Below are 26,665 nucleotides of genomic sequence, written 5' to 3'. Positions count from 1 at the left end.
TTTCCTTAGAATGCTCCCTAACCCTTGAACTAGTTTCTGCTCAGAAAGGCCTTCTGTCTTTCATCTCCACTCTAGGTCTTGTCACAGTCTGCACGTCCTTACACTTCTTTCAAAGCAGTTATCAAATTCTTAATAATCTGGGATGCTACACACCACAGGTAGCAAGGACTGTGATGGCAAGGACTGTGTTTGATTGAGTTACTCCATTTCACCAACACCTAGTCCAGCGCCTGGCACACAACAGATATGCAATCGGTGATGCATGGATGAACGAATGATAAAGGAATGACAATGAGAACAGAATGAATGATAGGATAGAGAAGAGGGTATACAAAAGGCAAGGTAAATGAATGAATGGAGCTAACGAAGAACAAAAAAGGAGAGAGAACTAAATAATGTCTGACATGAAGGTATAAGGAAAAAGGAATGCTTTTTCTTTCTATTTTCAATCTTTAATAACCTACTTCAATTAGTAAAATAATAATAACATTGATAAGCTGCTGAAGACTTTGACAACAGCTACCACTGCCCAGCCCCCTCTCCCTGCGTCCTCTGCCACAGAAAGAAAACCACAGGGTTATATCCTGACACCCTCATGAAACAGAGCTCTCACTTCCCCGTCCGACTTATAACCCGGCCTGGCCCAGATCCCAAGTCCTCTCCAGACTGTGAAGTACAGGGGGCCATGCAGGGCAAGAAGCTAAGCGCTCCTTCTGCCTCCCTCTCCCTCGCCAGTGCCCCCCACCCCGGCACACCAAATTTCATGTAACGCTAACGCTCAAATTATATGTCAAACCCGGGAGCTTGCCACCCAAGCCCGAGCCGCTAATCTGCTCTAGCTCTTGTGGTTTGGAGCTTTGGGAAAAATTAAAGCACTTTAACACCAAGCTCCCCAAACACTCTAGTTCTTTAAACCATAACCATATTTCGGACGGCTTGTGGGGAAATGGCCAGGAAAGGGGGACACGTGCAACCACTTACTCAGATTTGTTGAGGGCAAGACTGGTCCAATATGCTTCAATGGGAGCGCTCACCACGGCATCAAAAAGGACTTCTTGTATCAATTCTTTATCACCTATTGGGAGGGACAGCCTTGAGAAGATGGCTGTGGCTGGGCCCCAAACGGGGGCACGAGAGGTCTCGCCGCGCTCATTTGCAGTGTCTGCAGGCCACTCTCTCCTGTGATGTGTCGCGTTAGGCATTAACAACCTCCCACCGGCTGAAAATATGGGCCAGTTCTGACAGCTGATATGCCCGCAATACAGGGCCCCCCAGAGCATCTGGATGAAACGATAGTAAACAGAGAGTCTCGGGTGTGTCACACTTCGGTTTTCTGCTTTCTCTTCCCATCTAGGAGTTGATGCCATAGACCGGCATGTCTTAGAAAGTTTGCTCGGTCCATCCGCACTTCTGTCCTCTACCTGTGGTTCTTCAGGGCCCTGCTCCCAGTCGTTTGTAAGAAGAGAGAGGGATGTGATAACTAAACACTCCTGGGACTCCTCTATTTTGTGACACCTTCCATCTGGTAGGACTGCTTGTTTTTTCCAATTTAAAGCAGGAAACCTGCCCCTATCCAAAGAGGGAATCTTGCTGGGGCTCTGTGGAAGAGGCTAAGGAGTCAGGGGGATATCATGAGTGCAGCAGAGGCATCCCAGGGCCCTCCAATCACTCTGCAGAGGGGCTAACTGTCACCTACAGCCGGCCAGTCCTCACCTTGATGCTGGCCAACAAGACAATGGCACTTTGCTCTAAAAGCAAAAACTAAAAATAACTCATCACCAAAAAGACAATGGACATAGTGAGACATAGTTACGTCTTGGGATACCATATAGTAATTCAAACAAATGCATCACAGGTAAATGATCAACATAAGTAAATCTCAACAATGCAACGAGTGAAACACAAGTTACAGAACAATACACACGTTATATCGTAGATAATATAATATACCACATATAAATTTTAATATATAAAATAATGAAAATAATGGCACATACTATTCATGGATACCTATATATACGTATATACATATATATGCACACATATATACATCTGTATATATTACTATATATAGTAATAGTATAATATAATAATGTAATAATAATATAGATAATATGATAGTATAATTGCCTAGGAGTGACAAATACAGGAGGGTAGCTTTTTCTGGGAGGGAAACGGGACCACACGGGACTCAGGGGCTTCAACATTATCTGTAATGTTTCATTCCTTAGAAAGCACCTGAAGGAAATAGGGCAAAATATTAAGATTTGATTAAGCTGGATGGTAGATGTAAATTTTAAAACATATCTCTATCCCTTTGTTTTTTAAATATGTCCTTCAGAAAGTCAAAGAAAATGAAACAAGATAGGCTTATATGATGTCCATCTGATCTTTTCTCTACTAGAGCATGTCCCCAAAAGTAAATCCATTCCATGAGGATGCACTTTAGAAGCTAGATAAACGTCCTTCCAGCTCTCACAGGGCTGCTGTGGTTAGTCTAGGAAATAATATAGGTAAAGAACCGTTCACATCAATGAACAAGTGCTACCTGTTGGGGGTAGGGGCAGGTGCTGTGCTCACTGCTGGCAAATCTCTCCTCGCCCAAACTAGTCGCTGTAACTAACTTAGACCCCAGTCCAGGGGCTGCTCTTGTACTTGGTGAGCATCAGGCCTGCTGCTCTCTCCCTGCCCCCTCTGCACTGGCCACGGGCCATTTCTGACTCACTGAGCTCCCTCAGAGGCCCCGTGGTAAGAGGAGGGGCAACAGCACATATACATCATGAGGCAACATGTGTCCGTGATGATTCCACTCTGGAGGGAAGCAGACCTCGAGTAGGCCCTGAGATGCCGCCAGTTCTGTTTCCTGCCCTTGTTTCTCATGTAAAATAAGGGAACAGATATTCACAGTCCCCTCCTAGTGGTAGTTTCCATCTTACTCAGGTGCTTGACTTAAATGGTCCAGTAGGGGGGCAAATCCAGTGCAAAAGGCTAGAATGAGACTGGGGTTTCTGCATGGTTTCCAGTGGCCCACATTCTTCCTCCTGCTTCTCTAGGAAGCAGACATTTGACTGATCATCTCTACTGGAGCAAAGCTTCCCTTGAAAGCTGAGGGGAAGTACGGTTTTTGGTTCATTGTGTACTCTGGTGACACGCACACACAGCACACTCACATTGGAGCAGAGGTTCTTTGCCTTTGAGGTAGAGCTTGATGGCTTCTAGCTGAGATAGATGACGGTGCTCCGGGTGTAGGTCAGTGTTGCAGTAGGACCTGAGAACATGACATGGGCCAAAACAGGAACACGTGAGTATTTGTGGCATCGCCTTCCTTTGCCTTTGAACCAGTAGAGGTAGGGAGGGAGTATAGAGGATTTGAAATCAAAGATGGCAACAAATATCCATGCTGATGAAGGATGGTTTAATTCTTACCATTCATCTGCCAGGGATACGTCAGGGTGCTCTAAGTCATGCAGGCCTGGAGATCAAGGAGAAGGAGTTAATGAGTAAGGATCACCTGCGTGGGGCACGGACACCCCTCAGCTTTCATGTGCTCTAAATGCTTGAGGACAGGGCCATTGAGTGGTGATGGGTAGGCACCAATGCCAAAGATATCTGCCCATGAAAAGGGACACTGGACAAAGGAAACCAGGCAGATCTCTCTCCCCACTTCCATCTCCCTAGACCACCACTGCCGCCTTCCCAGGCTGAGTGTCCCAGGAAAGCCTGAACTCCATGAAGATAAATGACACACCAGTGAGTTCCGGGGGACAGGTTTAGTATGACGGTGGAAACACTGGCATTGGAGCCCTGCACGGCCTGAGCAGGGAGCTGGGCTGGACCACTTAACTCGTGCGTGACATTAGCAGGTTACTTTACTTTTCCAAATGACGGTTTCTTCCTGTGCAAAACAGGAATAATAATAGTCTCTAACTGATGGTTGGTTGTGAGGGTGAGATGATAGGTTGGATGATATGCAATTGTCAATACTCAACTGTTTTTTTTTTTTTTATTTTTTTAATGTTTATTTTTGAGAGAGAGAGAGAGAGACAGAATGAGCGGTGGAGGGGCAGAGAGAGAGGGAGACACAGAATCCAAAGCAGGCTCCAGGCTCTGAGCTGTTAGCACAGAGCCTGACACAAGGCTCGAACTCACGAACCACGAGATCATGACCTGAGTCATCGTACGTTCAACCGACTGAGCCACCCAGGTGCCCCAATACTCAACTGTTTTTGACCAGCAAAAGTTGCTAGTTGTTACAGGATCCTAAGTAAAAATGTGCCATCAGTCCAGAAAGGTAGCTGGGACAACCGGGGCTTGCAGGGAATTGGGGAGTTTTTACAGAATGCTCCAGATCACTCTAGCTCTGTGAAATAACTCTTTCATTGTATCTTCATGTGAGTTCATTTTGAAGGCTCATCAGCAGACACACACTTGTGAGTGATGACCTCAGGAACTCAGATGATGCTTATAGTCTGTTTGAGGATGTCAGAGTTTCCCAAATGGCCAGCAGTATCTTACTGCACTCAGGATTCCAGCTTCTTCCTCAAATACAAATGTAGAAGTAAATAGCCAAACACTAGATCTAACTATTGCCCACCCTGCTTGATTTTACAGGAAGTAGGGAATACATTGGACAGAATATCATCAGACAGAACTAAAGTGTCATTTCCTGGCTCCAACACCAACTGGTTGAATGACCTTGGGGATGTCACTTCAACTCTTTGAGTTCTATTAGTCAGAAGATGTATATGACAGAGTCTACCTCATAGACTCCAGGAGAGGGTTAAGTGGGGCAGGGATGAGTCCCTAGGACAATCCATGCAGCCATGCATGCATCTATCCATCCTGTCTTCCCTTTCTCCCTCCCCTGCTCCCTTCCTTCCTTCTTTCCATATATGTACTGAGCATCAACTCTGTGCCAGATACTATTCTAGGCCCTGAGACTATACCAGTGAACAAAACAAAATCACTGCCCTCACAGTATTTGTTTTCTAGTGGTGGAAAGAGAATAAAATTAAAAGACATAACATATCAGTTAGCGATAAGGGCTATGAAAGAGAGTGGAATAGGATAGGCAGCACCAAGAGATGAGAAGTAAAAGAGAAAGAGTTCCAATTTTGAGTAGGATAGGCAGGGAAGGCTTCACTGAGAAAGTGACTTTTAAGCAACGACCTGAAGGAGGTGAGGGGCCGAGCCTGTAGATAATGGAGTGTGTGCTCTGGCAGAAGGAATAACCAGTACAACAGCCCTGGGATGGGCTCTCACCTTCCTGGAATATTGGGTTAATGATGTCAATTCTATTTTTATAGTTTCTGTTCTCATCAACCTTCATCCACAAAGCCCACTCTGCCTCTATTTCATAGGACCTATAGATAAATCTCTGATGGGAAGATTGTTCTGATTGTTTCCTCTATGAGTTCCCAGGCCACCAAGGAAACTGAATTGTTCTCTAAGTTGCTCATCTCTGATTTGGGTCCTTCTGACACAACCACATCTACTGGTGACTGACAACATGGACAATAATGACATAAGCTCTAATTTATTGAACAACTACTATGTTCTCTTTCTCTGTGTATGTATATAATGGCATATATGTATATATATGCATGCCAAGGAGATTCAGAAGAGAAACAATTTCAGCAAGTGGAACTATAACCCATACCTTCAGCCTCAGTAGCAACTCCTTACATTTTGAACAATGTCTACCTGTTGACCACCTTTGTAACATATGACAATGGGAAAGCATGTTGAAAATTCCCACATTCTATGGGGCAGCATTTCTTATGGAAGATCCCACAGAAGTGTGGTTGCCATCCCCAAGAAACTCCTACCTTCTCCAAGAACAGAGCAGAACAATAATTGTGCCATGGCCCTTATGATCAGGACCCTCTACTACTTGGCCCAAGTGGAAGTAGCTTTCTCAGGCTTGGGTACTCCAAGTTGGCAGGATTGCAAGCCCTCTTATTTATAGAGAACCAACAAAGAAAGCAAGATCTGACCTCATTTGTGTGGATAACCAGATAGTCTCCCCCTTGCTTGGGTTCAAACTAATTTCTTGCATGGTGATTACAGTTAGCTCTGAAATTCTATGACCTCTCAGCCTCACAGCTGTGGAACATACAGGGAGAGGTGATGGCTAAAGAAATGACCCAAAAGACAATGCAAAACAACTGTGTGTGTGTGTGTGTGTGTGTGTGAGAGAGAGAGAGAGAGAGAGAGAGAGAGAGAGACAGAGAGAGACAGAGAGACAGAGAGACAGAGAAAGAGGTAGGCCCATGTACTGAGGATTGGCTGAGGAAATGGACACATGAGATGCAAATAACCCATTAATAATCTCTCTCTCTATTGTTCTGACCATGAGCTGTTCCCTCAGCTTCACCTCAGATAGTTTAGACATGTATTTTCTGGCTTCATGGACAGTGATATCCACAAAGCCACACATGGCTCATACAACCAGAAAATTCTAGAAGTTAAAAAAAAGCAATTTCTGAGAACACATCCTTTTAAGTATCTTGCCCAAGTAACAAAGTTGTCTGCTCTGTCTTATGTGTCTCTGGGAAAAGAGGCCATATGATTGATTAGCTCTGAAATGGGCACAACGAAAGCTTTCAATATTCTTTCGAGTCCTTAAGATCTCACAATGACTTGTGAGACAAAGACTCACACCTGTAAAACAATGCATGCTAGTTGGCAGTAGACCAGAGGCTGGCTATGGAACTTGGCATCTCGGGATCGCCAATCTCTTCACTCTCCACTACATCATTGGAGAGAGCCCCAGGGTCGTCCAGCTTCTGGAAGTTCACCACATGCACTTGTAAGCAGCTCGAACCAATTAGAACTGGCTTGTAATCAACCTTCCTGCTCTTCGCCATACTTTCTGGGGACACCCAGAAAGAGCACTGGTCTGGTCCTGCTCCTTCTCTGTGGAGATGGAAAATCTAACACCCAGATTGGGTGAGTGACTTACTCAGGGCCACTTGGGGAGTGGAGACTTTCAGAGCTCAGCCTCACCCCTCCCTGTGAACTGGTGATACTGGGGAAGGCAACTTCTCTGAGCTACTGGGTTGTTGTAAAGGACAGTACGGGTGTGGCAGTGGTTTAAAAGTTTCAAGGGCTGTAACAACTGCTACCGTTCATTGGGAGTTTGAGTACGCCTATGCTTTATGAAGACAAGAGGACCTGGGAATCTAAAGGTGCTCCTTATTCTTTCTGACCTAGCTATATCATTTAAATGATCATATTTTCCCCCTTGGACCTGGGCTGCCTTGAAGCACAAATGAAATCTGTGGCTCAACTGTAGAAGACTAAGGCTTGCATACCGTTGTTTTCATTTTATTCCTCCTGGGCTTGAATTTTTACACTACTTTGTATTTTTCCTGGTCGTGATTTTTTATGCATGAGAAGAAGATAGTTGGTGGATGATCCTATGAGTTGGCTCAACAGGTTTGTGGATTAAAGCAGAATATAAACAAATGAAACCATAAAGAAAGCCACCCCTAGTGGGGGGATTCCCACCATTCAGAAAGCAAGCTCACGTCAAGTGAGCAATCAGTTGAGTCAAATGCCCAGGGATTGGAGAGAGGGTTGAACAGATGAGCAAGATCTTTTGTGAACCCAATGGCTGGGTCTGGGGCCTTTCCCCCATCCTAAAAGATAAAACGGGTCAAAGCATCATCTTACCTTCTTCAATGGTTACATTCCCTCGGAAGAAATATTTCCCATGGCCTCTGGAGAGCGCCACACCTAAGCTGTGCAGAGAAACAAAGCAGACCTTGAAATCCATGGCATTGACTGGAATAGACTTGTGGGTTAACTTTTTATTTTCCATTTTCACATTTCCACTTCATGTTCTGTAAACAATTTTTCCAACAGTTTACTTTCAAAACCCCACTGATTATAGTTGGTGTTCGTTTTTCTTAGGTTCAATCAGCCGCTTCAAAGCAATTTCTGATTGGAAGTGCCAGCAGCCATTGGCTGCTCTTGTGCATCTTGAAAGAGGCGTGGCAAACTGCTAGCCCTTCTCTCGGATGCCCTCGAGAGAGCCATACGCCCTGGTCCTCACCACTACCTTACATACTCCTGCCCTACATTCAGCCACAGATGGGTCTTTCCAGACCCTAGAGCTTAGGACTAGGGAACCTTCCAAGGGTGAACATAAAAATTTCCACTACCACTAGCATGTGGCCACATTATTGCATTGTGGGCATCTGTGCCCAACCCTCTCCCTGGTCTAATAGATTTTTCCCACTCTCACGAGCTTGATTTAAGCTCCTTTCTAAAGTAAGAGAATCTATTTTGAAAACACAGTCTCTTCATTTGGCAAACCCACTTAGCGGTCCCGTGTTCCCTCGACTGCTCTGCTTCCAACTGCAATTAAACTCGGGATCCCTGGCAGTCTATGACAGCGATGCCATCGTTTATTTTTCAGGTTAATCTATAGTCAGTACATTCTTTCTCTCCTTAGCTCTGGGAGGCACCAGCTTGGGAATGTGAAGCAGCCCCACTGAAATAACTTCCTACAAAAGTGTTACAGCAGTAAGGTCACAGGAGCAGGAGACTATAGAATGCCACATGCATGTCTGAAAGCAGGCAATGGGGCAAAGCCATTTTTCAGGACTGTTACAGAGAAATAACAGGATTCAAAGGTAGACAAGCACAGAAGTACACTTCAGAGAAATTAAAATGGAAGCACAACACGTAAGGATGGATATGCTATTTCCTAGTTTGAAGGCCTGTTTTTTGATCATGGAAATAAAAGGTGAAATGGGACTCACTGGGCAGCAAGTTAGATAGATGGTTAAGGAACCTGGTAACCCTCTGAACTGGTCTCTCCACCCTTAGTTGGAACCCCCAAAGCTTATTTGCTCGATAATGAGATGCAAAGCCATGACAAATTGAGTGAGTCTTCCTAGGTGAGCCTGAACCATCTTCCCCCTTCTGGAAAACAGAAACAAAAGCAGCCTGGGAAAAGCCCCTTCCTCACTCTTTCCAGCCTTTCGGCAGGGTGTTTGGTTATCTTCAGATGACGAGCTCTGAGAGCGTCAGCAGGTTTTGTACAAACACAAGTGATGGATCTGATGGAATGTCCATGTATTATGGTCAGCTCTACCTGAAAGGGGTACCCTTGATGTCTGTATAATAGTAGTCATTTGTCATCACCAAAACCCGTTTCTAGATTGAAAAAAAAAAGTCGTAGAGAGAAGAAAACATGGTTAGTCTGCTAGGTGACGTTTTCAGAAATAAATAAAAATAAATGGACACGCTATGATCACGTTAACAGTACTACATGAATCTTGTTTGAGATAAGTAAAGACAAGAGAAAAATGATCTCAGCGAAAGATATTTATTCCAGATAGAGCTTTCAAAGCTAATTTTTCACAGTGGTTTGTTTTAAAGTAAAGCGGCTAGAATGTTTGAGAAAAATGTACCCCTTTGTCCACTGTCTTCTTCACCTCCATAGAGAACTTCCCAGTCTTTCGGTTCACCATGGCGTTTCTTAACTGAAACGACAGAAGGAAGCTGGTATTAGTCCTTTCCTAGGTTGCATGCCCTCTGGGCATCTTGCATCCTGCAGCTCGGGAGCACATTTGGTGGTGCATGCCAAGCACCCGTGCTCTAGAACAAGGCTTCTCCAGAGTACACATCCAACAGCCGCTATACCAGGGGAGAGAGGCTAACAGCGTCAAATGACTTTCGACTTCAGTTTGGGGTGCTCGTGTAAACCTCGAGGCAGCCCCGATGAAAAAGCCTGGGCTATGTGGACGACGCCTGAGAGTCAGAGAATGGAGCCCCAATGACCGCGAAAACACTCATGAGGGCAAGAATGTCTCTGGGGACAAGTTGTGTTTTCAAAAAGGGTATTAGTTTGTCATGAAGAAATCGTTTTTCAAAACATAATCAAGTTAAAGATATTTTCCTACATGGTATTTTTTTAAGCCAACCATTTGGAAGACAGCGATTCGCTTTCTATGGCATGAAGCATCTTCAAATGCTCTCGGAGAAATCTGAGCCAGTTAATGGTCTCGCTTACGGTTCACGGGCAGTGACAGGGCAACCCGGTAGCTGAGTTCTGGAGGTCCCATCTAGGGACAGTGAGCCTCATGCTCTCCTCCCGCCCCTGGCTGACCTCTTCTAATTATGTGTGGCCCTTCTGTGGGTTCACAGAAGGACAGCAGACACAGTGATGAAAGACATGGGCACCAATGGGAGACGAAGGGTATGCCATTTAATGGAACAGGAGCAGATGCTAACATGCCACAGCCTGTCAGGAGAGACTCTTTCCTGACCTTGTGCTTGTTTTGTTTTGTTTTTTTTTTTTTGTTTGTTTGTTTTTTTTTAATTCTTTCCCCTCTTCTCTCCTCTGAGGAGCTTGACTAAGATCTGGCCGATAGAAAACTGTAATGTTTGCAAGCAACCTAAATTTGATTCGGGGCTGTCTAGATTTGGGTTCACATTCCCGTCTTCTGTGAGAGAGAGTCAAAAGCATAATTTTTAGCTGGAGGCATGTATAAAATAAAACATATATTTTACTCTAGATATTTTTTAACAACACATAATGGGCATTTCTGGAAATATTTTCCCATTTTAACTTTTGTGGTTTTGGATGGGGAGAGCTGGTCCTAATTAAGTCTACTTTCTAACTTTTAAGAACGGCTCGATTTATCTTTAACATGGTTTTCATTTTTCCTCTTTCTGGTGCCTGCCTAAAGCCATTTGGGACCCTCCCCTCTCACATTCCCCAGGCAAGTCGGAGATTAGGTAAGCTTCTCCATGAGTCCCTACCACCCCGCCCCCAACCCCCAGTAGCACTGAACAATCAGCATCATCCCCAGGCGGCTCCAAGGCCAAGGTCACTGATACTCTCTGGAGGCAAATGGTTGGATGATTAGTCTGGTCTTTTTCTTTTCTTCAATTTTAACAAAAACAGATTACACTTATTGAACACCTACTTGTACGCAGAATAGCACTATAGTTAGGAAGTGGACTCCAGAGCTTACGATCTTGGACAACTCGCTTACCCTCTCTGTGTCTCAGTTTCCTTTCCTGCAAAATGGAACTAACGACAGCACCCAACTCACGGAGTTGTCATGGGAAGTAGATGCATTGATATTTAGAAGATAGCCTCGTCCACCCTAAGCACCAAGCACATGTTTGTTGTCTACCGTCATCACCTCCAATCACTGTCATTACCATCCTCCCCCTTCCCTTTGATGTCAGACCCCGGTCAATAGCTTAAGGAATCAGAATTCAAGCTTGAGTTTGCTTGACCACAGATGCCCATGCTCCAAACCGACGTCTTTCCAACTTTGACTGTGAGCCACATAAGAAATACACCTTACTCTGTGATGCACTCTGATGTCTCTTAATAGGTTTCATTGCTTGGAAGTGCTGCTCATGAACAAATAACGGATTATGGGAACCCCCCCTGCACCACGCCCCCCTCCCCAGTTCCTGTGTTAAAATCGTGGCTCTTTACAACCTGCAGGTCAGCCCAGAATGAAAAAGGGTCAGCCCATGGTAAAAAGAAATAACCCAGGATATCAAGACTCAAGTCTTACTGGTGACACAGACCACTGTTCTGTGACCTCTCTGTGGCTACGTTTACTCCTCTTTCATTCATCCCATCAAAAGTGTTCTAAGTGAGGCCTCCCAGACCCCAGGATCCCATCAGGTGCTGCATAACGGTGTTGATCAGTCTTATAAAGCCCAGACAATACTTACTTGTCTACTAAGCTCTTACTATGTGTCAGGTACAGGTTTTAAAACCCTCAAAATAAGGCACAATTATTATCCCTGTTTTATAGGTGGGGAAACTGAGGCACAAAATGAAAAAACTTGTCTACGGTCATACAGGCTCTCTGCCCCTTAAACCCATGTCATTATTTTTGTTTCTCAAATCAGGAGAGAAAGCATTTGGACAAATGTAAAGCATTCATATATAACTGTAGAGCATGAATATAAAAATAATGTATGTTATTTCTGGATTTTTTTTTTAAATCAAAGAAAAGTTTTAATTTAAACTTGACCATGAAATGTCTGAGGTGGCTTTTTAAAAGATTATTATTTAGAGAGAGATAGAGAGAGCGCACGTGAGTCAGGGAAGGGCCGAGAGAAGGAGAGAGAGAATCCCAAATGGGCTCTCTGATGACAGTGGGGCTTGATCCCACAAATAGTGAGATCATGATCATGACCTGAGCTGAAATCAAGAGTCAGATGCTTAACTAACCAAGCCATTCAGGTGCCCCACCAGTCTGAGGTTTTAATTTTCCAGTAGGCTCTCCCATTTGGTACTGTGAACTAGGGCTGACAGGAAGGTGGTTTCTGTCCTTGTTGCCACAAGAGGAAAGGGGGTTTTGTACTTTTTCAACGGACTGAGTGATGGGAACAGCACTGTAAGACTGAAACGGTCTAGAAATGTCACTTTTCCATCTGAGGAGACGGAGGTTTGACCCCGCACATACTACAGTAAGTACAGCTGGCGTACAAGACAGGATGGCAGAGGCATACGCGGAGCAGAGACCAGAGTGGTGGGGCGGTAAGGAAGCTATATACCCCAACCAGGCCAGGAAGGGCGTGATCGACGGTGCTGCTCAGAGCTGTCCAAATAGCCCTTGAATTTGCCACTACCTGGACGAAAGCGATGAGCAACTGGAGGAATGAACATGGCCTGGTGGAGGAAAGTTCCCCAACAAGTCTGGGTGTGCCCATATGTTAGCATATTATGTAGTCATTAAAAAAAATCACCCGTGCAGATGTTCCACTTAATGGTGTCAAAGAAGAGCAAATTAAAGCATCAATGATATACCTTTCTTTTTTCCTATCTGATGCAAGTGTGATAATGCAGTGGACATGAAAGCAGCTTTCATCATAGTGTAGCTGATAAAATAAAGGTCAAACCTCTCCGAGCTGAAAATAGTTTTCTGGTGATGGTGATCAGGCTCCCCGGTCGATGAGAGCCATCCTCCTTCCCCTGGCCCCTGCGTTATCCAGGTCACATGTGTTTCCCAGAGCCCCCAGTGAGTCTGTCTCTCTCGCCTGCACCCTGAAGCTGAGGCAGCTTTGCTGACCATTCAAAGCACCCATGCTCAAGCTAGTGGTCATGCTTCTGGTCCCATTGGGAGCCTACAGCTCTTCCTCCTGTGTTAAAGCTCACTAAGGAAGTTTCCCTCATGTAGATGCTCTGGAAAACAGTGTGGAGGTTCCTCAAAAAATTAAAAATAGATCTACCCTATGACCCAGCAATAGCGCTACTAGGAATTTACCCAAGGGATGGATACAGGAGTGCTGATGCATAGGGGCATTTGTACCCCAATGTTTACAGCAGCACTTTCACGAGCCAAATTATGGAAAGAGACTAAATGTCCATTGATTGATGAATGGATAAAGAAGATGTGGTTTATATATACAATGGAATACTACTTGGTAACAAGAAAGAATGAAATCGGGCCATTTGCAGCAACGTGGACGGAACTGGAGGGTATTATGTCCAGTGAAGTAAGTCAGTCAGAGAAGGACAGATATTGTATGTTTTCACTCATATGTGGATCTTGAGAAACTTAACAGAAGACTTTGGGGGAGGGGGACAAAAATTACAAATGGAAAGGGAGGGAGGCAAACCATAAGAGACTCTTAAATACAGAGCACAAACTAAGGGTTGTCGGGGTGTGGGGGAGAGGGGAAAGTAGGTGATGGGCACTGAGGAGGGCACTTGTTGGGATGAGCACTGGGTATTATATGGAAGCCAGTTTGACAATAAATTATATTTAAAAAAAAGGAAGTTTCCCTCAAATATTTGTTGATCACCTTAGGTTTTATGCATAAGTATATAATGATACCTTATCCTGCTAATGGTGGTTTGTTATCCACATCAGAACACGAGCCTCACCTTTCCTGGTGCACAAGTGGCACGCACATCCAGGCCCCCAAAGACATGCAATCTGGGCCACTCCAACAGATTAAAGGGGAAAGGAGAAGCAGGAGATAAACAGGTCTATCATTTCCAGTAAGCATTTACCCAGAATATGAAAACAGACTCGGGCACAGAGCATCTGTACAACAAAATCAAAATCCTCTCTCTCTCTCTCTCTCTCTCTTTCAGGTGGGCTGTGCTTGGTTTGGGGTCCTGGGCTCAAGCATGAACTGCAGAGACACTGGAGTAGGTATAAAAAAGAACAACCTAAATGGGCACAGTTCTCAGAAATTTACCCCGGGAGAAGAGGTTTATGGGGCTTTAGAAAGAAGACACAAAGGACATTTCCTCCAGAATCATCCTAGGTAAGGAGAAACATGAGTTGATTGCAGGACTGTAGACAAGGCTCACATTGCAACAAAAGGATGTCAGTTGGACCAGAGGCAGGATCTGACAGGCTGGTAATTGCAACAACACCCCATGGCAAGCTTTTGTTTAGCATCTGGGTGCAAGGACCCCCATCTTTGCTGCACCACTCAGGGGAGGATACTATGAGAATACTGAGGCACTGGTACAGTCTTCAAGGACTCTTGGACGCAAAGGCTCTCTCTAAGGCATACCAATGTGGTCAAGAGCTTTGGGGCCAGACTTCCTGGGATGGAATCCATACTGTGAGCCCGTGGACCAATCAGTTCTCTGTCTCAGTTTCCTCACCTGCAAAATGAGGATAGCAATAACACCTACTTCAAAGGACCATTGTGTAGAATAAACCAGGTCATCCACATATAGCACTTATAGGAGAGCTGGCTTGCAGGAAGAATTCAAATATATGTCAGTTACTATTATTTATATTAGTTTTTTTCCTCTTTATAGGAATAATAATGTTCTCTGTGGAGAGTTTGGGAATGACTAACAGGTAACAGAAGTAAGAAAAATATCCTCACTTCTTTCAACCTTCTCTGGGAATTCATAACCAAAGAATAAATGCCATTTTAAAAGCTATTTTTTCCTTCCCAGAGGTGATCAACACCAGGGATTCAGGCTGGGCTATGGATGGCTCAGCCTCGCTTCTTGGCTCACGGGTCCCTGAAGGTCTGTTCTACTCACTGTGTTGTTGATGTGATGCCTAAGTCACCTGGAGCCTGGGCCAACGGTTCTGCTCATCCTCCTCTAAATGGTTTCTAATTTCTTTCTCTTTAAAAAATTTTAAATTTAGCCAGTCTATTTTGCACGTGTTTTAATAGTTTATGTGACCTCACATCTTTTTTTGGAAGGACACAGGGTCTATGTTATAAATACCGTTATTTTATTCAACAAGAGCCGAGCTGCCAAGAGAAGTAGGATGCACCTTCCAAGATGTTCTCTGCAGCTGGGCAGACTCAAGCTGCTTCTTCCTCAGTTGGCCCTGCTTGCAAGGTGCTTTCCCAGATCTTGACCAAAAGCCTGCCCTCTGCTACTCACACGCAAACCCCAGTGGTGGACATATGGTCAGGGTGGATCCTGTGTAGACTTCACAAAGATGCTTTGTATGGGTTCCAGCATTCTCCAATCAATGAAGTGCAAATCTCTAGGAGACAAATGGTGACCTGGGTTTCCCCAGACATGCTGGTGATGAAGGAATTGACACTTTGAGTATGCCATGTTCCTCAAAGAGACGAGGCAAGGGACCCGAACCAGGAGACAACGAGAGACCACTGTGAGCAGAGTAAGAACACTGAACGTGTAGGAGATGTGGGAATTCTGAAGGTGGACCCCCCCACCCCGCCCAGTCCTATGAGTCAGATGGAGGTGAAGAACACGCTCAGGAGTCTGGGAATCTGGGAAAAAGATGATAGGGCAGGGAAACCACTATTAATAAGAGGAGATATTAGCTCATTGAAAATTAACTGGAGCATAGGTGATGGATAAAGTGAGCCAAGTAATAAATCGCTTCCACGCAAAGGAGAAGTGAGAGCATCATCAGCTCTGTGCTTAGGAGCAGAGGACCTGCTCCCTGGATGGGAGGACTCTGAAGTAAGAGCAAGCATACTCCAGTTTGCCTCCCACGTTAATCAAAATGGATGAGAGGAAATTGATGGAGAAGCATGTTGACAACAAGGTTCCAGCCTTCTGGGAAAGGAAACAAAAAGGTCCAGGGAGGTCAAAATAAAGCAACTGATAAAGTAAAGATGGAAGAGGAAGGAAAACAATGGAATGCACCCTTCAGACACTCACGAGACAATTTAGCAGCTGTAAGTCCACGGGACCTTCATTAACGAGAAGGTTCCCTGAGGATTAATGATGATGAGAATGGTATGAAGAATAGCCACCACTCATGGGCCTCACCATGTCTGCACAGTGGTATAAATACCTTTTCATCACTTGGCATATTTACACATTTAAGATTCACAACTGATGTAGGTACTATTATCATCATACTCATTTTACTGGGAAAAAACAACAAAACAACAAAATTGAGGCACGGAGAGGATAATTGCAGGCTTGGGACCAATAGCCAGCAAATAACTAACGTGGGATCTGAACCTAGGTAGGCTAATGCCTGGAGGGGTGCCCCTCACAACTGCGCTAGCCTGCTTCTTGGGAAGAGCAGGTTGAAAAGGAAGGGCATGGGCATCAGGCGCAGTACAATGTAAAGACCCCAATGACCACGTTTAAAAGAACAAGGAGATGTAAACCGTACCAGGTCATTGAGCTGACTTGACATCAGGCCACCAGCCCCTGGGAAAAGAGGGCAGGTTAGGAAGTAGCTTTTAACCAATCAGCCATTATTTTGTTTTAACTTGAGTTTAAAGAGTCTTAGTACAGATGAAGAAGGAAATTGGCTAAATTTCTAAAACAGATACACCTCTTGCAATTTATAGGCAAGGAAGAGAATCCAAGATTTATGCTAGCTGAGATGTCCAGGGAGTAGAGGACTTGAAGAGAAGAAAAATGACAGCCAGAGAACAGTGATGCTGGCCATGTTTCTGAAAGGCCCGGGAACCCAGCTGGGGAGTCCAGGTGGTTCCCCTCAACAACCCTTTGGGAAATAGGACAGACTGAGGGACAGAAACATTTGTGTCTCAATGGTGAAACTGCAGAAAGAACCCTGGACAAATCAGGGAGGGTGAGGGCAGAGAACCATGGCCCTGCACGGAGATACCACAGAGAAAGGAAAGAACAAGGATCAAGGCAGGAACTCATGGGAAGTGACAATTTAATTAAGGACAGTCTGCCTACATTCATGCAAAGGCAGCCATGTCGAACAAATCTGATTTATTGAGGAAGTAACAAGAAGACAGACGGGGTTAAGTCTTGGGCATAAGGAAAGCTTTTGATACAGTGCCGAAGGCTGAATCCGCGCGGGAAAGAAGCGTGTGTGCTGTTGGCAGTGTGGCCAGGATGGGGAAGGCTGAGACTGCCCAGGAAATGCACTGCCAGCCGTGCAAATGGGAGGTGGGCCTGCTAAGCCCTGGGCTGCTCTTTAAAAAAAAAGGGCTGGCCCATGGTGTCCCTACAAGTGCACTGTGGCCCTGACTTTGTGGTGGTTAGAGCCTTCTGCTGTCTGGCCAGGCTCCCCTGAAGGCAGCAACACCCCACAAACGGCACTGAGGAAGGGTCTGGATTAATCCACAGCAGAGGGGACCAGACAGGAGCTGGTTTTGGCCAAATGCACAAAGCAGGCCTATCTGCAATTTTTCCAACCAGCAGGAGAGTTATAAACCCCAAATGCCATCAAAAGGGCCCACTGTCTCCATGTCCCTGCAGTGGCCACCTCCTAGGATGGCCTCCAGGTACAGAAGTGGGTACAGTGGAGCTCCCTCCTCATCAGTCACTTACCACATCATCCCGGTCTTCCCACTCTACCTCCGAGAGGTCAACGCTACTGTAGTTAGGTTTCCTTCGCTTTTTTCCTTCCTCGTACTGGCAGGGAGAAAAGGAAAAGAAAACAAAATATTTCCATGAGATCAGCAGCCAGGGCAGCCTTTATCTCCCCAAGCCCCGTTTCTCTGACAGGAACCATGAGTAGAGAGATATTGATGAGAAGCCCGGCAGGGCACAGTCCTAGGGGTTTTAATAGCAGGGAAGCCGAGGCCAGTCGCTCTGAGCTGGGGAATAACAAGTCAACTCTACTTGATATGAATTTACCTACTGGACTCATTGGCTCCAAACACGCCAGAAACCAAGCAAAATTTCCCCTCTGCCTGGATGGTATGTGTGTGGAATGGGGGAGATCCTTCTCTACTCCTAAGTTTTAAAGACCACCCCTTCATGACATAGGAAAGGGCTTTGTAGACAGTTTACCAAACATCTAGTCATAACCCTTTGTTTTATAGTTCTCCCACCCCTACCTCCTGTCCCAAAGCTACCCCCTAATTCCTTGGCTAGGAAACAAAAGTACTGATCTCCACAGTTGGGCTCAACATCCTGGTACCATTTTGTAGACACACAGAACCTTCTACTTCCTATCATGCTGTCTATAGCAGTACTGAGCTAAGCGCAGCTCCTTTACCTGGAGTAGATGTGGGTACTGGGAATCCCTGTCAGATTTAACGGCCATTAGGGCATTTTTCTGAAAAAGCTGATGAGTGCATTAATAACTGGGGAAGTGGTTTTCATTTTTTCTCCCTAGATCACTGGTGTTAGTCACCCTGCAAGCCTACCATTTTACCAACTGGATGTTCCTGTGTGTGGATGGTCCTGTGCCTCAGGGCCTTTAATGCTGGTTGTTGGGATGTTTATAATGTAGGAAAGTCTGCCCTCTACTGCAGGCTAAAGATAAGCAGCCCCTTTACAAGTTCATAAGATGTGGCTGATGGCATACTAGAAAAAAATATGTATGTATGTATAGCCTTTTTCTTTTTTGATTTTGTCTCTAAACTGGTCATCTTTGGATTGAATTGGTAAGATTTTAAATGAGATGCAGTGTCACTGTAAGTGTGTTAAGACCATAAAACCACAGGTTACCATTTTGGACACTGCTTGTCTACTGCAGAGACAAGGTGCTGAAGGCACATGGGTGTGAAGGAGAGACTCACTGCCAGTGTGTTGAACCAAACAGGTCTAAATGGGCCCCCAGTGGAACCCAGGGAACAGAGGCCAGACAGGGTAGTCACTGTAGAGCCAAACAGGGCCCAGTGGCTTTCCTCCTCTCTTGTTTTCCCTGTCAAGTGTATTTCAGGAGCGCTGAGACCTCTCTGGAAAGTGCCCACTGCACCACTCAGGAAGGCTGCATTGGCTCCAAGGGGCAGTGGGCTCAGGTCACCCAGGTCAACCACCCTTCCTCTCCCGGCTCTCAGGCTTTCCAATGAGCAGCTGTTCATGGCCAGTTTTACGACATCGGATCCACTGCAGATGAAGAGGGAGGGAAGTGGTTCCCTGCAAAGCTGCTGTAACTGACAGCAGATTCATGGCTGGATCCTGTTACGGAAAGTTCGTGTGCTCACAGAAGCTCTGACCCTGGCAAGTGTCAGACTGGGGCCAAGTGGGAGGAACAGGACTGAGGTCCATGGGGTTGTCACCCACAGCTTTCAGTGAGGAGGTGTGATGGGGAAGGGGGCACATGATGCTAAGTAAGACTCCACATGTCCCTTTGAGCAGCAAGAGTCAGAAACTCTTGGGCCTCTGTTAACTGTCTAACGGCCCCCATGTTCCATTTCAGTAAGAATCCTACTCCTAAGAGCCAGGAGGAACGCCAGAAGCTCATGCAGCCCAGCCTCTGGCCACTAAGGGCAAAGCCTTTACAGTTTCTTGGGCCATGTAACACTAGGTCTACACCATCTTTTTGTGAGAAGCACTTCCTTTGGTCATTACAAAATTCTCCTTTATTTATTTACTCAAATACATTTATTGGACCCCTAGTGGGGACCAGGTACTAAGGATATAAATAAAGCCAGCTAAATAGGCTTTCTTTCTTTTCCAAGGACTGGCTCGCAGTTCATCACTCTTAATTCTGCTCCACCCCCCCGAAGGTCAATGTATTGCCCACCATGCATATTGGAAAAGAGCCCATCACAAGTTCAATAACAAATTCCATGACACATTAGATAACATGATATAACCAGAGTGTGCAGGACATCCCCACTCACCACCAGCCCCCGACCAAATTTTCGTGTCTGAGCATCATGTTATTTCAGCCACTCCTAAAGAAACTCAGGAAGACTGCTGAGGTCCTGAGCACCAAAAGTATCCACTTGTCTTTTGTTAGACAAAGTGTTTCTGCCACTCACTGGGCACATGATCTTGCACAAGGGGCCCAGTGGCTTCATGTTCCCCTTTTCTCACTTGCAAAATAAGAGAAGCAATAGTACCTCCGTGGCAACGGTTGATTGAGAGAATGAACTAGATAGTGTGTATAAATTGACAAACACATTTCTGGCACAGAATAAATCCTTAATATGCTAGCATGATTCCTGAGACCCATCATCTTGGCCAACAAGATCATGGGTCTCGTTGTATACAGTTGGCTTCCATGTCATTTCCTTGAAATGAAGGAGACCCAGTCAGTGATCCTGCTCTGCAAACCATAGGCAGGAAGGAGGTGTTTGTTGAAGATGGTTGTGTCAGAGAGTTACAGTCATGCACCTCCTCCTGGTGTGTATCTTAAGCACCAAGACTTGCATACTATATACCTCAGCTGGGACTTGAGACTCTCGCAGCAGAAAAATCCATACCTGTGATAAAGAACCCAAGTCCTTTTAGATGGTATTTGGCAATTTTCTAATGCTTAGAGAAGCCTGGCCTTCTGACCACTCCCAGCTGTCAAACACTCAAGAAATTCAGTACATTGCACTTTTGATATTCAGAGAACCTGGAGAGTTTAGAGCGTGAGGTGAAGAAGCATTCCCAGTGTATTGGTCCACAAGCCAGTGAGTCTAAATAAGTTAGTTTCATTGAGGGAAACAGGCAGGACTGGGGATACTTGCTCTGGAACTCCATTTTAGGAATAACTCTCTCTCTCCTCTCTCAAAAATCAATAAACACTAAAAAAAAAAAAAAAGAAGGAAAAAATAAAAGAAACAAAAAAGAAGGAAAAAAAAAGAAAAAAAAAAAGGAATGCCCCACCACAATGTCTGCTTAACCAGGTATGTGAAACCAGTCTGAAAGACTTCCCATTTGGGTCTTTGTTAATGGTGTCCCATTAAAGATCAAGCAGTAATGTAGAAGAGTGATTACTCTGAGCGAGAGAAGAAAAAGTCAGTGGCTGTTGCATAAGACAAAACAGATTGAGGGTGGTAAGTAAACTCAAGCATAATGACCCTAGATCCACCTTTATTTTTTCTCCCATTTAGAAAGCACATTGGAAGGCTAGAGATTAGACTTCCACGAGGAAGACATCTGTGCTGTGCACTGCCCCCACCCATCCCTCACATTTTCCAGGGCAATCACCTTGCTTTCTTCCAGGGGAAGATCTTGGGCCCTATGCCCCATAAATATAGTTCTTGGGAAAGCAAGACCATCCTGGTTCAGAGGTGGGCAAGTGACCTGAGCATGTAAGGAGACCCACATCTCTCCAGGACACAGAGATTGGTTCAGAGCTGGGTATATAACTCATGCCAATCCAGATGAGACCCAATCGGGGATGCTTTCTTGGATTTATCTGGATAAAAGAGCTGTGCATCCACTAGCATCATTAAGGTGGTAGGACGTGAACTTGAGCTCCTCATAAACATCTCTGCTTCTGCTTGGAGAGAGCCTTCCTGAGAATGAAGCCAGTGCAGAGAAAGCAGAGAAGAGACAGGAAGAGAGTCCTGAAAACATGGTGTGTGTGCCTGGATCAAGCTGTGACTGAAATCTTTATGCCCTTAGATGTTTCAGGTACCAACACATTCTCTCCACATTACCCCCTTCCCTTTCTAAATATGTTGTTTTAAAGCTGGTTTGGGTTTCAAACGTAAGTAGTCACTGGAGTTGTGATTTGTATATATTTAATGCCTTTATTATTTTCCTTGTAAATGAACCACTTTTAAAGTACATTTTAAGTGAAGTGTTCCTAACGGCTCTTTAGGAACATGTGATTTGCAAAATACCTCACTGTTAATCAAGATAGACTACTATGTTTGAGCATGGCTGATCCCCTACTTTCTCCCCGAGAGGACACATGGGAGGCCACAGTGTAAGAGTGACAGAATGAGAAGTAAATCTGACTCCCAGGCCAGATCTCCCCTATCCCGTGGGATTCAGCCTGTGACACATCCCGGATCCACCAGCCCCACTCCCTGCTTCCCTGCGTGAGGATCTCGTTACTGGGGCTGAGGCATCGGATATGGCATTTGTTAGTGTATCTATAAACTGTAACTTCCTTTGAAAATGTGATTAACGAATTGCGAACGGTTTCCAAAGGTTTATAAACAGATACTTTGAGAGCCACGGGTAGGTTTGTAGTTTTTGGTGCCTGTTTTATGAAAAAAATATGTGGGGGAGAATTTAATAAGGAAAGATATTCTGTGCTATGAAATACTTTGAGGTGGAGTTTCAAATAAAGGCCAGATGTGGTGAACACACAAACCAGCCCGTGGCCTAGGAGGATGGGACAAGATGGGCACCCATCTGAGGGGCAAGCTGGAGCCATACAGGAGCTGCCTTATGTGCCTGAACCTGACAGGTGGGGGTTAACTGGCTGCTCCTGAGTGTTCTTGTGGGTTATCTAGAGATGGACTTTGGAAGCATAATGGGATGGGCTGAGGTGATGACCATGTTCATGTGAGTTTGAAAAAAAAAATGTCTTTGCTTTTTTTTCTGTGTGTGTGTGTGTTGGGGGGGGGGGGGGGGAGGAAGGGCCAGAGGAGATCAGCTACACACATCCACACAGCCTCTGCGAAACAAATATTGTGTATGCTAATAACTGATAAATTGTACGTGCTGCTCCACACTGCCAACAGGAAGGAAGGAGATGGGGTGGGAGGCCCACAACTGGAGAGGAAGAAATCTTGCCCAAAGCTAATGCCATCTGGTACAGGGGTGTGGCCAAGGGCAGGGAGCCAGCCATTGTCTGGGCAGATGTTCTCTCCCAAGGAAAGCATGGTCCTCAGCTGGTGAACACCTTCACCATCTCCTCCGAGGCCCGCGTCTCCTCTTGTCTGAGAGGCCAAAGTGGTCCTTTCAAGGAGAAGGAAAGGAGGCACATCTTCTCTCCTCCATGCACAAGACAGCAGGGCCTGATGGCCACCAGGCACGTCATTCCTTCACTCCCTCAGCCATTCGTTCCCTTATTTGCTCATTTACACACCCACATACCCCAAAATACTGTTGGATACTGAACATTTATCAGGTCCTGAGCCAGGCCCAGGTGAGCCTGGGGAAAGCATGGAGAAGCTGAGAACGGTCATTTCCTGCACTCAGGTTGTAGATGGTGGTTCACTGCTCATTAATCAGGGTGGTCAGAAGAGCAGTAGAGAGCAAGGCCCTAGAGTCAGACTCTGGTTCTAGTCACACACACACTGTGTGCTCCAGGGCTGGTGTGCATCATTTCTCTGAGCCCGTGTTGCTCATCTATAGGATGCAGGTAATAGCATTCAGCTCACAGGGCTGGGATGAGAAGCAAATGGGTACACACATGGTTGAGTAGGGGTATGTCTTGACAAACAGTCTCAAGAAATGCCTACTCGGCAAACACCAATAACTGCCAAGGTCATTACTGACACCTGAGATGTGGCAGCACCTGCCTCAGCCCTGGAAAGTATGCTCATGGGATCAAAGGTTTCTTAATAGTACGGTCCTTTTAAAAAGAGGCAGTTCAACCTGACATCGTGGTCCATTCTTCTCAAGGTCAAAGCAAGGGTCTCAAACACAAGGTCTCCGGTTGCCATGGCACATAGCCTTAGAGGAGGTGGCCCAAGGGAATGGGAGTCTCAGTGGAAACAGAGTATCAGTGACTCCTGTCTACAATCCAAAAGGTTTAAGCTTTGGCTGTTTTTTAAGGTGTTTTGTTTTGTTTTTTTCTCTCTCTCCCTTGATTATCCATGTAACAACTGCTCACTGTAGAAAATTTGGAAAATACTGAAAAGTGAAGGAATTGAAAAAAAATATATTGTGTTCACTATCACGATACAGCCATGCAGGGATCCCCACCCACCATTCTGCTATCTGTTCCAAAGGGAAAGTACTTTGAAGTAGTTACAGCTTTCAGTCTTCTAAGTTCATTGTTTCTCCAACAAGGAATTCATAAAATGTAGCAACCAATCTGTTCTGCTTTCCAAGTGACTGCCTTTAGCAAAAAAGAAAAAAAAAAAGCAAATGTTTTCTGACGGCTACCTTCCCCCTCACCTCCTAGCATTCCTCAGGAAGAGTGAATGCCCTTCTTCCAGGAGCCGTGCTAAATGGTGTGCCTATCTCCATGGAAGGATAACCACTTCACAGACGCGCAAACGCAGAGCCCAGGGATGCAGGCCACGTGGTGGCATGGCTAACTGGCAGTGGAACTGGGATTCCACCCCATCTTTGCCTGGTTGCCCAGCCTCGGGTCTTCACCACATTTTGTACTAGGCCTCCCTCGAGGGTGTCTCAGCTCAGATGGCGACCACCCACAGGACGCAGTAGGCGTATTAATGGATGCAGAACCATGCCGGAAGCCAAATCCCACCAGTCCCTTGTGCCTCCACTGGACGCCAACTCATTCAGGCTACCCTGAAACTGGCCTTCGCGGCCAGGGGTACACCGATTCAGTTTTAGATTGAGAACAACTACAATATACTGAGTGCATGGAACCAGGATCATGGCACATGCCCAGTGTACACAATACAAGGCCCAATAGCCAACACCTGACTCAGACCCTCAGAGAAGCCTTGTAGCATCTGATGGTACCATGGTATCTAGGATTTCCCTCAAAATGGTGCTGGCCCTTTGGTTGCACCACCCCATGCGGCTCAGACCTTTCTAGATAAATTTGATGACCGTATGACATAGACATGCCAGGGGACAAATACCAAGGAGTTTGTACGTAGGGATGAAATCCTCCATGTTCATGGGTAGATGAGAAGCCCAGATACACTGGAGGGAAGCAGGGAGGGCGTGTCCAAAAGCAGCCGGAAGGTGGGAGAGAGGCAGCAGGGCATGTCGAGACAACAAGCCTTTTCCTTTTTCTACCAGGTACCCTGCTCTTATTAATTAATGTTTTTAAGTGTCTCAAAGATGAAAAGTTCTACATGCTCTCCTAGTGTGATTACAAAATCCTTTTGATCGCTGTAAAACTAAAACAGCCTTGGTATTTTTTTAAAAAACAACAATTAACAGGCTGCTTTGAAAACCCCAATGACCTTTATCTTAATCAGTGTCCTCTGAGTCGTGGTGAGTCACCCCCATGGTGTGTGGGGAGGAAGTGGCCTCACTCCACCAGCGGTTTTGTAGGCTTCGGTGTGGCTGATACATGGCGGCTGGATCTAAATTCCCATTCTCAGAAAGCCAGTCTGCCTTGTAATAGCAAGAGAGTCATGAAAATGAAAAGCGTGCTGAGTAGTTGGGGCAGGAGGAGATTTGGTTGCCAGCAAAGGGACTGGGAAGCGGGGACTCTGACCCAGAGAGAGGGGAGCTGTCTGCAGGCGTCTGAGTCAGGTGAAGGGCTTTTGCTAAGAAAATACCAGCCTTGAGCACAGAAGAAAGACCATGATGCTACCTGCAGAGGAAAGGTGAGTGTGGGTACCTGGAAGACCGCCCCACTGATTGGTTAGAACACTCTGGACAAAACCCACACTACAGTCTTCTGGGCAAAGGTTAGATGCAGGACAACCTTCAGAATGAATGCCCAAGTTCCAAACAGAGTTGCTCCGAGTTCTCGAGCACAGACAGTGCCATATTCCAAAGCTGATTTCACATAAAGCTTTCAAATAGCTGGGTCGTTAGGAAATACTATCTAGGATAACAAGAGGACCTCTATAATTTGAAAGTATGTCTGTGACAGTTGACAAGCAAACAATTTTTTATGCATTTACAGAACTTTATTTGGCATTATTCCCCTGAATACTTAACTGCAGCAAAATACCCTTGGGTATTGAAATGTGTCAGACTGTTTTGAACATGTACTATAATTGGGCACCAAAAACTGCAGAGACGATGCATTTTCTTATTCACCCAAGTGAAATAAAAAACAAGCCTCAACCAACAGTGCCACAAAACGGTGGCACATTTGCCTTCCAGAGGTGCTGCAGCTGCCCATTCACACAGAGAGAGCTCTCTGCTGCGGGGTTTCTGCCTGTGGTCAGGGACATGGGCCTTCCTTGCCTGTCACCCCTGTTCCCATCACCTCTCCTGGCTCAGTCCCTGGGAGAAATATTCCAGTCCCATTGGCTCCACTTGGAGGGATGATGTTTGGAACAGAGAGGCCTCTCTCAATGTTAAGGTTTCTGTGCTAACTGGCATGAAGTGCAGGAAGCTGGCAATGATTTGCAAGTGAAAGAAATGGAGGGAGGAAGAAACTAGGGAAAGGAGTCCTTTCTTGCAAGCCAGCTACCATTACCCTTGACTCTGGTTTATGCCTGCGATGATATCAACCTACATCAGATAGCTAAGCCTTCACCAAACGTGTGTGTGTATACGATTTTATTAGAGGGCTGTGTGGCGTGATAGTTTTCTCTTTTTCTGCTAAAAGTTTTAAAGATACTTGTGAAGGAGGAAAAGACATAAAGCGATCCACCTCTGTGCCCACATCTTCCATGGAAGTTTCTCTGATCCTTCAGCTAGAGTCTCTCCCTTTTCCCCTGGGGTGGCCCTTGTTTGCGCCTCCCTGAGGACACAAGAGTTTTTGTGATATAAACATGCACATGTCCATCTTTTCAACCCATCTGC

General features: G+C 45.5%; 1 protein-coding gene across 1 annotated transcript in view; it reads right to left on the bottom strand.

The window, feature by feature from the left end:
* The window catches only part of CACNA2D3 (calcium voltage-gated channel auxiliary subunit alpha2delta 3), an 860,086-nt gene that overhangs the window by 165,955 nt on the left and 667,466 nt on the right, over nt 1-26,665 (bottom strand). Inside the window, exons 18-24 of the mRNA XM_078442942.2 lie at nt 17,726-17,809; nt 9,426-9,497; nt 9,107-9,168; nt 7,678-7,745; nt 3,427-3,472; nt 3,171-3,268; nt 982-1,075 (exon numbers count right to left, since the gene is read on the bottom strand). Coding sequence (XP_078299068.1) covers nt 982-1,075; nt 3,171-3,268; nt 3,427-3,472; nt 7,678-7,745; nt 9,107-9,168; nt 9,426-9,497; nt 17,726-17,809 — 524 coding nt within the window. The remainder of the gene's footprint in view (nt 1-981; nt 1,076-3,170; nt 3,269-3,426; nt 3,473-7,677; nt 7,746-9,106; nt 9,169-9,425; nt 9,498-17,725; nt 17,810-26,665) is intronic.

This window comes from Panthera onca, chromosome A2, assembly GCF_046562875.1.
Source record: "Panthera onca isolate mPanOnc1 chromosome A2, mPanOnc1 haplotype 2, whole genome shotgun sequence".
In the NCBI taxonomy this organism is placed as follows: domain Eukaryota; kingdom Metazoa; phylum Chordata; class Mammalia; order Carnivora; family Felidae; genus Panthera; species Panthera onca.
This window is presented reverse-complemented; position numbering and strand designations above follow the sequence as displayed.